The 13866-nt window shown below is 39.2% G+C and overlaps 1 protein-coding gene across 3 annotated transcripts in view; it reads right to left on the reverse strand.

Moving 5' to 3' along the window:
* Window positions 1-271: 271 nt before the first annotated feature.
* The window catches only part of LOC149302937 (solute carrier family 12 member 2), a 52553-nt gene continuing 38958 nt past the window's right edge, over window positions 272-13866 (reverse strand). Inside the window, exons 19-27 of one of the 3 annotated variants that reach the window (XM_089481933.1) lie at window positions 13699-13778; window positions 9117-9248; window positions 8038-8085; window positions 5969-6091; window positions 4966-5077; window positions 3759-3845; window positions 1110-1245; window positions 607-674; window positions 272-407 (exon numbers count right to left, since the gene is read on the reverse strand). In XM_089481933.1, coding sequence (XP_089338059.1) covers window positions 272-407; window positions 607-674; window positions 1110-1245; window positions 3759-3845; window positions 4966-5077; window positions 5969-6091; window positions 8038-8085; window positions 9117-9248; window positions 13699-13778 — 922 coding nt within the window. The remainder of the gene's footprint in view (window positions 408-606; window positions 675-1109; window positions 1246-3758; window positions 3846-4965; window positions 5078-5968; window positions 6092-8037; window positions 8086-9116; window positions 9249-13698; window positions 13779-13866) is intronic. The other 2 variants (XM_089481934.1, XM_089481935.1) reach the window with 2 other exon arrangements.

Raw genomic sequence — 13866 nt, forward strand, 5'->3', positions numbered from 1 at the left:
ATTTCCATGTATCCGAGTCCCATACATCGGAATCTCCCTTATGAAGCTAGGATCCACCGGTTATGTAACAGATGTCGTACACACTGTGGATTTCCAATACTGTGGAAATACAACAAAACTTTTCTTTGTGTGCTTTCAAGTCTGTGGAATCATGAAAGAAAAGAACAAAAAAAGAGTCAAGTTCTGCCAAACTGGGATGCAGAGTATGCGATGCCGCTTGCACTCCAGCCGCTGAAGTACCGTTTTCTCAGGGCGGCGTGGCTGAGAGTGCCTACGAGTAAAAGGTAAGAACACTCTGATGGTTTCCGCGGACCAGAAGGACGGGGGGGAGATCTTTAGAGAGCGCCTCTATCCAAGCCATATAAAGTGCACTAGACACAGCCCCTTTCCTTGCAACGGGAAAGCTCCTGCAAAAAAAAACAAAACAGAAATTAAAAAAAAAAAAAAAAACAAAACCAAAACCTGTGTATATAATAATTAGATTGTGAAACGGTGGAGCAGATGTACACTGAGCTCGATTTGTGCAGAGATGCAACTGAAATGACACAGTATTCTAAAGCACGTATAGTTAGTAAACTAGTCGGCGAGGTCCTGTTTTAAACTTACATAACAATAAGATTAGCAGTGTTTGAATGCTCCTTCAGCAACTCGTTTAACCGGATTTGACGATGTGTCTAAACGCAAAGAGAAAAAAAAAAATGAGTAAGTATACACAGACGCCAAGAGTCATTTTACACCATTCTTAAAAGTATACAAAGTCAACTATACGCAAAACACTGTGCGATAATAAAACGCATCCACGCCATCTGCATATTTACACATTTGATGATAAATAATAAAATCTAAATACTCCCATTTCTTAGTATGGTATTTGAGAGTATTTTGTCTGAAATTGTATACCAAACATATTATAACCAGATAACCTGCATTGGAACTCCATTTACTTGTGCATTAAAAGCCCAATGATGTAATGAAATCCCACACCACATGGCATTTAAGCAAAGCTCGTAGTTAAACAGTTTATTCTTCGTAAATAAGATATTTGTTTTAATTAGCCAACAGCTGATGGGAAATGGAGAACGAGGGGGGGGGGGGGGAAACATGGTTACCTTTGTCTTATAAAGTTCTAGCTCGTTATCTGTGATCCTCCACGGTTCTTCTTCTTTCATTTGATCGGCTACATCCTGCTCTCTCTCATCTTCACGGAGCCTGAATGGTTCGATCATCTGTTCAAACGCTGCAACGCTGAAATGGAAACAAAATCACTTATACAGACGCATCCAGCATAAACCCATACACATACATACAATGAATGCAAACTTATTATTATTATCTTTTATTTATTTATATAGCACCAACAGTTTACGCACCGCTTAATACAATACCTATATTCAAGGGGTATGACAAGACTAGAACTGACAGACTAAGACAAACCGATACATTTGGTGGAGAGAGCCCGGCTCGCAAGCTTACAATCTAGAGGGAAATGGGGTGACAAACATAAGGCATAGAGAAAGGGTGAGAGGTATTGTGGGGGGTTGTATCGATGACATGGAAGTTCTAGCAGCGCGGCTTCTCTGAAGAAGTGGGTTTTTAGATGTTTCTTGAAAGTTGGGAGGGAGGGAGAATGCTGAAGGTTCCTTGGGAGTAGATTCCAGGGGCAGCGCGAGTGAAAGGAGGAGAACCTTAGCCCATGGGAAGAACAGTAGGGGAGTATTTTTTTTTTTTTATGAGGGCAGAAATGTTTGGAGGAGCAGTGTAATGGAGGGCCTTATAGGTTAGTGCAAACAGAACTACTTTTTATAGATACCCTTCTTTACAGAGATGAAACAATAGGGATTGCGTTGGGGCAGCAGCTGTGACACAAACCCCAAAGTCCCTGCAGACTGCATTGATGTGAACTCATGCATCTGAACCCATGGGCATGTAAACTATTGAACCTCATTTAGCTCAGATGGCCTAGGGCACTCTGAGGAGTGGGAGAAGGCAGTGCGAGGGGGGGGGGGGTGTCATTGGAAAAAACACACAGAACCCATCAACACAGATATACCACAGCACACATCTACTCTAGGGTAGGACTGTTTTTTTTTTATTTATTTAATTACATTGTGTTAGCAATAATTATTATGCTAAAACTGGAGGGGCAAACAGTATTCATTTTATAATCCAGAAAACCCTATTGGATTATTTTATGGGCTTGGATCATATAACATTCTTACAGCAGTGGTTTTAAAGGATGCCCGCCCAATTAAATCAATTTATGTGATCTAACAATCATTCAGTAAAAAAAAAAAAAAAAAAAAAATATTTAGAGGCTGTTTAAATCAACGTTACTTCTGTCGATAAGAATTATACCGTCAGTTGGTTGTTACGCTACTATATTTAAGATATTTTAATCATGGATATACTAATCACTTTTTTTTTTTTTTTTTAAATAGAATTAAGACTAAAAGAGCATTTATGTTAGTTCGCATTCATGGGAATTTCTCAATTCCCAGACAGATTTGCTTTGAAATAAAATCAACTTGATAACTTCAAGCTCCAGGAAAACATAAGGGAGTCATTTTTCAGGGGAATGAGCTCATTGAAGTGCTAAATCCCAGATCTGCCAAGAGTGATCTTACAAAAATGTGATGTAGCAATGCACTCATCTCAAAGACTTTATATAACGATCACGCGTGGAAAGATACCTACGCTAGATGAAACGTGTCGCTGTCAAATGTGACGCTTTTGTTAATAATATTATTACAAGTCTAAATTGTCACAAATTATAAATCCCGGTGCTTTATAAGTCACTGGTTACTAGCCGAGACTATAACCCTTTTTTTTTTTTTTTTTTTTATATCCAATATGCATTTAGTTTTCTTCAGACTACTTTTTCGTATTCTATTCCCTCCTTAACCTTTACTGTTCTCTCAATTTTACTTCTATAACCCTTTTAACGACCACCAGGCAGGCGACGGAAAACTGTCAGTTAACCACTGATGACGTGCCCGGAACGTCATGGCAAAAGTCTCTTTTGAGGCATTCGGCAACAACTAAATCTGCTTCAGGGACCCCCTGTGGCCCCTCTCTGGAGTGTCATCAATTTTTTTATACGAAATTATAGGAGATTAGATGATCAAGAAAGAAAGCCACTCTTGTTTTGAAAAAATATATACTTTTTGTGGGTACACTAAATGAGAGAAAAGAAAATGACAGCTAAACCAGAGCACGGCAAAAGTGTTAAAATAGCCTTGGCCACATAGGGTACAAAATGGAAAAAACAGCCCGGACCTTTAGGGGTTAAAAGACTGCAAATGTAATTGTCCAGAAAAGTACTCTGATCATTTCTTGAGGGAGGTGGTAGATAAGCTGCCTGGTAGTCTTTGCCAGTCTATGGACTTCATCATTTCTTATATATTTTGTACAAAGCTGCGAGGGTTCACTAAAACGTAATCTATTTACAGATTCTGCTAATAAAGTGGAAAACCTGGACGCAGGTTCAATACTTAAAAACTGTGAAATGAAAAAGGAGACACACAAAACGAGCCTCGATCTGCACACTCCCCTCATTTTTGGTTTTATGAACGTGCGTGTACTTGCAGAACGAATGTCTCAACACACCCACGTAATGAAATAACACCGAGCGGCGGGGGATGTCTGGGAGGAAACCGCAGACTGCCAACACGCAATAAGGGTTAACCGAAAGCCTGTCAAGCAACTGAAACACGTGGCATGGAAAAAAAATACTGAGATACCAAAAATGAATAACTTACTTTTCTTTTTTTGGTTTTGTATTGATGTCTCCAAGCACCATAATATCCGAGAAATCAATCCTGAACTTGCTGAGTAAGGTTGCCATCCTGAAAAGACATATAAAATATATTTCTTACACAGATTTGTATACCTCCATTACTTACTACTAAGCATTCCGACCAAACCAATGAAAACGGGATAATCCTGTTTCCAGCTCCATTTGTGATTTGGGTTCTAACCATTGCCGCAGTTTCCATTAGCACCGCTCACGTGGATTTAGAATCAAAGCTTACTTAATACTATTCAATTCAGGTTCCAATGTGCTGACAGCATCCCCTATAAACCATCTATTCTAAGAAAGCATGCTTCCATTCTACAAAATCCTAGAACAAATAACGAAGGTGTGGGTGGGTATCAGAATTTTTTTATGTTTTCAATTGGCAGGGAATTAGGTGCAAGCGTTTTTTTGGGGGGTTTTTTTTTTTTTGCCCTAAGCAAGTTGAGAGGCACTTTGAGCAACAGTAGACATTTTCTCACACTCCTCCTGCTAATGGTGATAATTGCAACTTCAACACTTAAACTGATTGACAAATAGTGATACGGAGTTATCTATTAGGCTAAGCTGCTGTAAAGTCTTCAATCATATCTGCCCCGACCCCCTCCATTTACGGGTCCTATTTATTTATGGTTATATATAAATGTTTTTTCCTTTTTTAACTCAATGGTGATCCTGAACAATAATTCCTTATCTCTGGGATGTGAATGCTGCATAACCAACAAATCTGAAGAATATCAGGGGTAACTGCCACCATGTTTTCTGTATGTGGCATATTGATATAAAGGCTTGGAGGTCGCTAGCCACACAAACAGCAGAAGATAGTGACTAGATTAAGACAATAACTATAGGATATCAAAAACATGGTAGGAGTTCCTTTTTCTTCATATAAAGATGAAAAGTCTGCATGCAGTCACCGACTTTCCAGACAGTTTAGGAGCCAATGGGGGGGGGGGATCAGCGAAGCTAACAAGGTTTGATTAGTTCACTGAACGCTTTCAATGAAGTTTGAGCAGCGATTCAGTTTAAAAAGCCGCTTGTCCGCTTTCTGCCTCTGTAGTTTCACATAAAACTCGACAAACTTCACTTAAAACAACTTTGAACAAGAAATACTCATTACACGTTAATAAAAGGCTTAAAAGTTCAGAAAGGTGCAAAAAAAATACACGTACGCCCTCCTGTCATGGTCTATCCTGTTAATTTTTCCTCCGATGAACACTCTGATCTTGCAGTCCTTCCATTTCCTCTTTGTCGTCAGTAGATATGGTATTAGCAACGTCAGACCTTTACAAAGACGACAACAAAATGAAATAAATGGAATCTGCCATTAACAACACCTCTGAAGCTACTTATATCAGGATTTGTCTGCTGCTGCAGTGATAACTATGGGTTAATTCAATAAATACATCACTATTGTCAAAGTTTAGTACTTTAGTATTTTCAATCACCTGGAAAAGCATTTGATTTCTTCCAGCTGTCATTTTTTTTTTTTAAGTAGTGTAAACATTTACTATGCGGGCAGAAACATGGAGCCGCTGACTGTTTTTAATCTAAATAAGAGTTCAGAGGATAACTACTCTGTTTGACTACAGTTATACATTTGTTGTGAATCCAAACACCACAACGCCTGCTGAGTATTATGGCAGCCTGTGTCATCGTAACCCGCGAGAACGAGGGGCTTCGCGGCCGGCACGGTCTCTTACAATAAAACGTTATCATAATACGAGCAGAGCTTTTCTGCATAGTTGCATGCAGATGTACTTACTAATTCTATCTTATAAATGCATACGTTTTCACGGGTTCACTAATTTTTTGGCATCAAAATAGGTTCTGCTGCAGGAAGAGTATGGCTGGCCAACCATAAGGTATAGTTACATCAATGAGTTGTCTGCAAGCTCTCCTTATATATTGAATTATACAGGGTCAGCTCAGGCCTTCATACTGGACAGACCTGCTAGCATTCGTAGTTCATAATGAAGAGAATGGGTTGAGAAGCATCTCTCTTGCAAACACTATCAACACTCCATTTAGTGAATAAATCAAACAAAAAATGTGTATTCTATTCAAGAATTACTGCTCACAATTGAATATTACCATAAAGTGACATCAATTAGGTCTCGAACTCAAACCCAGCTTAGTCACACATACTCAGCAACATGACCAAGACTCGCTTACCGCCATCATCAAAAAGCCACCATACATCGATGGTTCCTTTCCCTTGCTTCCGCTGGAATTGCACACTAGCATCCATGAGTCTTTGGTCTGCCGTGTTTAGCGTAATACCCGGGTCTTTGGAATCTACAATTGGGGGGAAAAATAATTTTAATAAACGTATTTGTTCCACAAAATTCTTACTCTGAATGGACAGTTTTTCAGATGCAGAATAAGAAACACAGTGGAAAAACTAAATTGCTACATACAGAATAAATACAATATCCCTATCCCAAAGGAGGAAAAACATGTGTCCTTCAATGTTTGATCGATCTGAAAATAAAGCATGTTCATATGATATAGTCACATACAAAGGCTGAAAGGCTACAGAAGTCACTTCTTCAGATGTAATCACAAACTAAAGACCTAAGACTTCCAAAAAGATAAATCTGAGGTCTTGTAAGTTATATATTATTTGATATCCCATTCAAAGGGATCGCAAACTTCTAAAGAATCTAGTGCTGTGAAAGTATCTCACTTTTTTTGTTTCGCATATTTGTCACACTTAAATGTTTCAGATCAACAAACTAACTAATATTAGACAAAAAAATAATGTGAGTTAATACAAAATGCAGTTTTAAATGATAACCCAATCTGGCCCTATGTGAAAAAGTTATTCCCTTAGTTAACATCACCAATTAAGCAAATATAATTGATAATTGGGTTCAATTTCACCAGACACACCCAGGCATGATTACTGCCAGCCCTGTTGAATCTAAACAATAATTAAAAAGAACCTGTCTAGCAAAGTGAAGTAGGCTGAAAGATCTCAAAAAGTCTCTTCTATCAGTCTAGAAAGATTTACCAAGCTATTTCTAAGGCTCTGGGACACCAGTGAACCACTGTCTACAAATGGAGAAAAGATGAAACCGCGGTGAACCTTCCCAGGAGTGGCCACCTACCAAAATACCTCCAAGAGTACACCGACAACTTCGGGTCCAGGAGGTCACTAAAGAACCTACACTAACATGTAACAAACCACAGGCCTCACTTAAGGTCGGTGGTCATGTTTCCACAAGAAAGACTGTTCAAAAATGATATCCATGGGAAGGCTGCAAGGTGAAAACAGCTGCTGATCTAAAAGAACACAAAGGCTCCTCTCACATTTGCCAAAAACATCTTGATGACCCTAAGACTTTTGAGATAATATTCTGTGGACTGATGAGTGGAGCTTTTTCAAAGACATCGGTCCCGTTACATCTGGCATAAACCTAACAGCATTTCACAATAAGATCATACCAACAGCCAAACGTGGGTGGTAGTACGATGGTCCAGGGGCTCCTTTGCTGCTTCAGGGCCTGGGCAACTTGCCATTACTGATGGAACCGTGACTCCTGCTCTCTACCAGACAATCCTGAAGGAGAACTTCTGGCCATCAGTTCATGACCTAAAGCTCTAGGGTTATGCTGCAGGTTTTGGAGTGGCCTAGTCAAAGTCCAGACTTGAATCCAATTGGGATGATGTGCCCTTAAAGTGGCAGTTAATGCTCAGATAACCTATGTGGCTAAATTAAAACTATTCTGCCAGGAATTCCTTCAAAGTGTTGTTATGAAAGGTGGTTTTTCCATCCTTAGGAGCAGTCAAAGCTATACCAAAGATTCCATTGACAAAATAAACTCAGTAATATCTAGATTTCTTGTTTAAAATTGAAATCCAGTGGTGCCCTATCCAAACCATAAGTCAAATTCCTTTCAATAAGGATTTTCTATTTGTTTCCATTATGTCAATAGGTAACGGAGAAAACAGGAGACGCATACATCCCCTGACATTTCTGCTATTCTGAATACAACTCCACAAAGTAGAAAATTGATTGTTAAATACTTGAAAACAAAAAGTTTAGATTGGATACTCCAGAAACGTAGTTGGAATTGACAACACACAAGATTTGTAACTAAAGTTTCTATGAAATGTATGGGTTTCATCGAGTTGGAAAAAAGGACACATAGTACACAAAAACAGAACACGGAAACAGAAGGATGAAAAAAGGAAAAGTAGTAGGAAAGAATTAAAAATGACAATATGATAATGCCTGCCTTTTTTCAATAGTGGTTGTGTTGGAGTCTTGCCATCGTCTTCCTCATCTGTATTATAATGTTTTTATAAAAAAGAAAAATAATGTTAAAATTATTTAGTAATGATAATATAAGCCACCAAAAAAAGAAATAAAAACAAAAGTACAAGGAAATCTAGAGATGATTGCTTTCCAGATCACTTCTCAGCCCACTGTGCACCCAAAGCTGGGTCACTGAAACAGGGAACACTCTCTGCTCCCCACAAATAAAATACTGCATATATAACGCCATTAGAATTCAACACCCAGTAGCCATATTTTGGCCACATAGTGAACCCAGATTGCCTGGAGAGAGCAAAACACGTGAGCGAGTAGCATACCTGGGAACTCTCCGGGTTTGACCCGGAGATTGTCGAGTGAGCACTGCTTCTTTGGGTCACAACCCAAATGCTCTGGGGAGCGGGGTCTTGACACGCCCTGCTCCCCGCCAATTTTTACTTTAAAGAGGGGTGTTTCCCACCGACATCAGCGGGACCGCCCACCGACATCAGCGGGACCGCCCACCGACATCAGCGGGACCGCCCACCGACATCAGCGGGACCGCCCACCGACAAAGCCCTGGCCGCGTCCCGCAAGGGAAGGCTCCGGGTAGCCGGAGGCCCGGAAGTTCCCAGGTATGGTGAGCAGGAGACAATATGGCACAGCAATCATCTCTCAAAATGAAAACGTGGTTACGGATGATTATGGTTGTTGTGACAACGGCTCCTTACTACTTCCCTGAAGATCAAAACATCTGTACGTTTTTTGTTTTTTATGTGGATAACACTTAATCATACTCCAAACTAATACATATACCTCTGAAGTATATTTTACCAACAATGGTATTGTGAAAATCTATGCGTCATTAATTATGAGATACTTCTGCCTTCACAAAAATGTTCTTTTTTTTTTTTTCTTTTTGAAGGCTTGGGACACCTTATGAATGAAAGCGAATACAAATAATGGATAGACATTTGGCTGATCTGGCATGTGCAAAGGTCATTTCTAAAACCTCTGCGACACACCTACAGCCCCAAGCTCGGCTGTCGGCACAGACGTTACCTTTTCTTGTCATAGGACTGCTGTCACTGGAAAAGGGCTTCGACGACTCTGCTTCAGCGCTTTTGCTGTAGTCTACATTTACTACAACATCTTTGGTAGCAGGAGATTTCTCTTGCGATGACAGCAGCTCTTCTGGGGGGGAAAACAAAATAAATAAATGTTATTCACTGAAGCAGGTGCTACGATAGACATAACAGAGTGACAAAAAATAGAAGAAAAACAACATAAAACCCCTAAAACCTTTTTTTCGAACGCGAACCAGTAAGGAAGAGATAATAAATCGACTGTAAGCGGACCGTGAGGAGTGCGGCTGAACGCACATCATTTGGCCAGTGTGAGTTAGTGTCAGCGCGGCTTGAGTGTTTGCTAGCAGTGTTGAGTGGGCATTTGTGTTTCATTTAGCGTTGGTGAAGCCGAGCGTCAGTGTGAAGTTTGGACCGTAAGATGTTATGCATATTGCTGGGGTCTGCGCACGGCCCAACGATCAGCCCAGACACAGCAGTGACAAACACACATTTCAACGACAAACCGACAGACGTTCTCCAGTTAACAGGATTATTGTTATTAATGTATTGTTTTAATTTATCATCAGTAAACGATGCATCAAGCAATGTAACAAAGTGAGTGCGCGTAACGCATTATAAGGCCAGAACAAGGAACAGGAACTCTATGTTATACCAACTCATTGCAATAAACAATGACACACTCGGGACGAGCACGGAAAGCGGCTGCTCTGCCTTACTTCTGCAGCAATGGAAATCTGGGCCACTGGGTTTGAACGTGTCCCTGACATCTACGCACTTGGGCAGCTATTGACAGCTTTATTGATCCTCTGATTTCCACAATGCAATGGAATTTGCACATTAAGAGTTTAATTAAAATGGTCTGTGACTTAATCAGAGCGCACTGACGTGTTCAACGAACAACAACAACGAATGCTGAATAATGTTAAAAGGGGATTTGTCACTTCCATGGGTTTTAGCATCACCAAAAATGCCCAAATGTACCTAAAGCTTATTGTGTAATTGCCTTGATTTATATTTAAATGGAGAGCCAAAATGTGGCAAAACTGGTGAAACTATCATATCAATTTCTGTCTGGAGTTCTCTCCCTCCCTGACCTTATAAGTACTACAAGAACCAATCAACCATCAGTCATGTGGGAGGTGTAACCCAGAAGATCCAGAGTTAATAGATCCAAAGTGGACTTCTAATACATGCACATAAACATATAATATTAATGCAGAAGGTGAGCCCAAATTAATAACTCACTTTTAAACAGATTTATTCTTGGGTAAGAATTGAATTTGCACTGAGGAAGATATCGGTCCTTTCAAGAATAAAATCATGGAAAAAAAAAAAAAAAAAACTTATACAAAAACAAATCTCAGCTTTTCATTCTATTCTTTGGTACTACGATTATATTAGCACGGCAAATAAATATCAGCTCTTCTAAAGTAAATGGCCCAAAACCCGTAAAAAGAAAAAATGCCTTGAAGTAGTATTACATTTTCACGCTTTAGTGATTAAGTGCGTATTACGATGACATAGCCCTGCCTTGTCTATTATAGGAGTAATTGCGCTGAAAAGTAATAAAAACTGAATTAAAACCTATTTGAAAGTCAGCAACGGCTTTCTGAACAGCAAATCCCTACAGAACTGTCGAGCAGACAATATACCGCGCTAACCACCAGGAAATTCCTTTGTCTGGGATGCAATTTAAAGGCCATTAATATAAAATGTAAATAATCCGCTGACGTGGAAAGAACTCAACTCAAACACTTCTGTACATTCTAAAAATAAAGGATCTGTGAATAGCTGCACTTAACACTACAATGACTAACAGAAAGAGGTTTAAAGGTGATTTAGAGGCAGGGACTAGAGAGGGATCTTAAGGAGTCTGAAGGGATAATAGGAGTGACGCGAAGAAGGAGTGAAGAAACCTGCACTCAAGCAAAAGTGGTTTAAATACTTCTCGGCTTCAACGGGATAAAAACGATAAACAGAAAATGGTTATTGAAATTTAAGGTATGCTAACGTAAGTCTGACAAAAATGTGGAAAAAAATATATAAATTGATTTTAGGTGGCGCAAGAGGAAATAACGTATTTTGACAGGGTTACATAGTACAGCCAAGAAAAATAAAATATACTATTGTAATGAAAATCAAACACTGACTTCATTTTTATACTTACTGTTATATATATATATATATATATATATAATAAATAAAAATTCCCCTAAGCATCTTTGACTAGACGGCGACGGGGAAAATGCAGGTGGAGTACTAAAACATTTGCAGAACTACATTCGTATGCCGTCAGATATTTTCCTTTCGACAAAAGAATATTTTCCTTTCCTTAAAAATCAAAAACAATAGATTTTTTTTCTTTAGCGGAAAGAAGCCCTTCCCGTAATAGTAGGCTCACTCTATAAATAAGTCAATGATGCAGCCGTTGATAGGGAGATGTCCCTCTGGGGAACCGTCTCCACAGAATGAGGAGGGACAATGCCAAACAGATTCCAAAACAAAAGCATTTCAAGAAGGAACTCTTTCTTACGGCTTCAAAGCAATATTGCTTTTTTTTTTTTTTTTTTTTTTTTATAGGTGGGAGATACGAGGAATATATGGGGGGGGGACTAGAAAGAAAACGTTTTTTCTAGAAAAGAAAAAAAAAAAAAGATTGTGAAACGTTCATCCAGCTATTAAATCTGGCGGGCTGTATTCCATCAACACCAGGGGCATATAAGTGTCTATAGGAGGGTCCATTAAGGTTATGCCCAACCAGCGAAGCTCCAGGCTACTTTATGAAGCAAATCAAGCAGGACTTCCAAAATTGGTTACCTTGCTCCAAAATCCTTCATAAATCTGCATATAGCCTAGACATTTTAAAGCTTGCTTATACATTACTACGATCAAGTAAACAGCATGGACAGCACTGTTTAATTAATTTTACCATTTATTTGCAAATCCCAAACATAAAATACCACGCCATAGCGTGCGATTACACTTGGAGGCTTAAGCTACCGGCATTACCAAAACAAAAATGTTCTGCACCAAAGTGTGTCACTTTATTACACTTATTGTACTTTCAAATGCCAAGATATTCTGCATTGCTGCGTTATGGAGATCCACCATAGTCTACCAAATCCTGAACATTATAGGCTGGGCTATAAGCAGAACCCTCAACCTACTACTGCAGCCTACAATCTAGAAGAAACCGCAACATTTCAACTTCAAAAGAGAAGGCAGCTATCAGCGAGATTCGTCTGACCACCACTTATTTAGTAAAGGGGTCAAAGTAAAAGGGTTACATAGATTTCCCATGCGCTAAACATTCAGAACTTGTTACTGTCACTACTGGCCAGGGGCAACTCCTGCCTGCTGTAATACTCATTATAGAAGGAGGTCCAAAACTGAGGTTACCTGCTTGTTAAAGTAAATGGTTTCTTTGAAACAATGCTGAACGTGAGAACAGGACCATTAAATGTATATCTGCTTTTTTTTTTTTTATTAAATTCCGAGAATCCTTCTACAACGTACAATCAACTTTGGTAATGAAGGGGTTCAACACCCTCCTGTGCTACGCCGTACATTCTTTCTATTGTCACACAAAGCCAGGCTGCTTACAGTACAGGAGGACAGACATATTCCAACATGTGCTATCAGTCAGCAAAATTGTCGACCAACTTCACCCACCCATGCAATTAGATCTTTTCAGCTATTTTGACCCGGTCTCGGTTTCCTTTTGTTTGATGAAAGCTGTAAAATCCTTTGAATGGCTATGAAAAAGAGCAGCCCTCAAATAGTTTACTCTGACGCACACAACTCCTGCAATGGCTTTTCTTAGCCTTTCAGCATCTGCGTCTTGAAGAACGACTTACTGCAACTTATTTTGGGAAGTTTTTAGTTAATTCTATTTTTTTCTGCAAAAACCAACGCGCTAAACTGATCGTTGGCAGGTGATTCCTGCTTGGAGAAGCAACAATTCCCTGAACAAAGGGCTTATAACAAGACGTAGCGGGCGGAAATTACCAATAGCAGATTTAGGTTAAGAATATAACCCCTGATAATTTGTGACACGCGAGCATACAGGCAAAAATTTATTTGCCCTTAAAGATCGCCCAGGGAACACAAGACTGAAAACACATGTATAAGACGACATCCAATGTGAAATCCAAAATCTCAAAAAAATAAATAATAATAAAAAAAAAACATTCTGACATCAGCAGCATTTGGGAGCCGGATTAGGAGCCGGTATATTCAGAAAAGTTACACGGAAGGGGAAGTTTATGGAACCCTGCCGGAAGACTTACCAGCGATCTATTTATCTCCAGAGCATTTGTGTCTGTGTTTAGCTGACAAATTGTAAACACATAAGGAGCAGTTTAAGATTTGGGGGAAAAAACCTAACGTCACCTTAACAAAACATCCATCAAAGTCAGATATCACTGCACTATACAGCTACAAAACTAACAATGGCACAGAGAAAGAATTCAATTCATACAGTGGTATGAACTACCCAGGGATGCTTTCATTAATCATTCACATCAGGTGTTTTTTTTTTTTGTTTGTTTTTTTACCTTGTCCTTGGAGATGGGAAATGTCTAACCCTTCTCTCAATCTAATGACAACCACGCCATACTGGCAGTCAAAAGCGTCACTGGAAAGAAAAGAAAAATGGGAAAAAAAAGTTTTATTAAATTGCAGCTTCAAAATTAAACGGAACATGGAAATTATAAAATATTTAG

This window comes from Sceloporus occidentalis, unplaced genomic scaffold, assembly GCF_023333645.1.
Source record: "Sceloporus occidentalis isolate IW3139 unplaced genomic scaffold, rSceOcc1.0.p SCAF_16, whole genome shotgun sequence".
Lineage (NCBI taxonomy): Eukaryota > Metazoa > Chordata > Lepidosauria > Squamata > Phrynosomatidae > Sceloporus > Sceloporus occidentalis.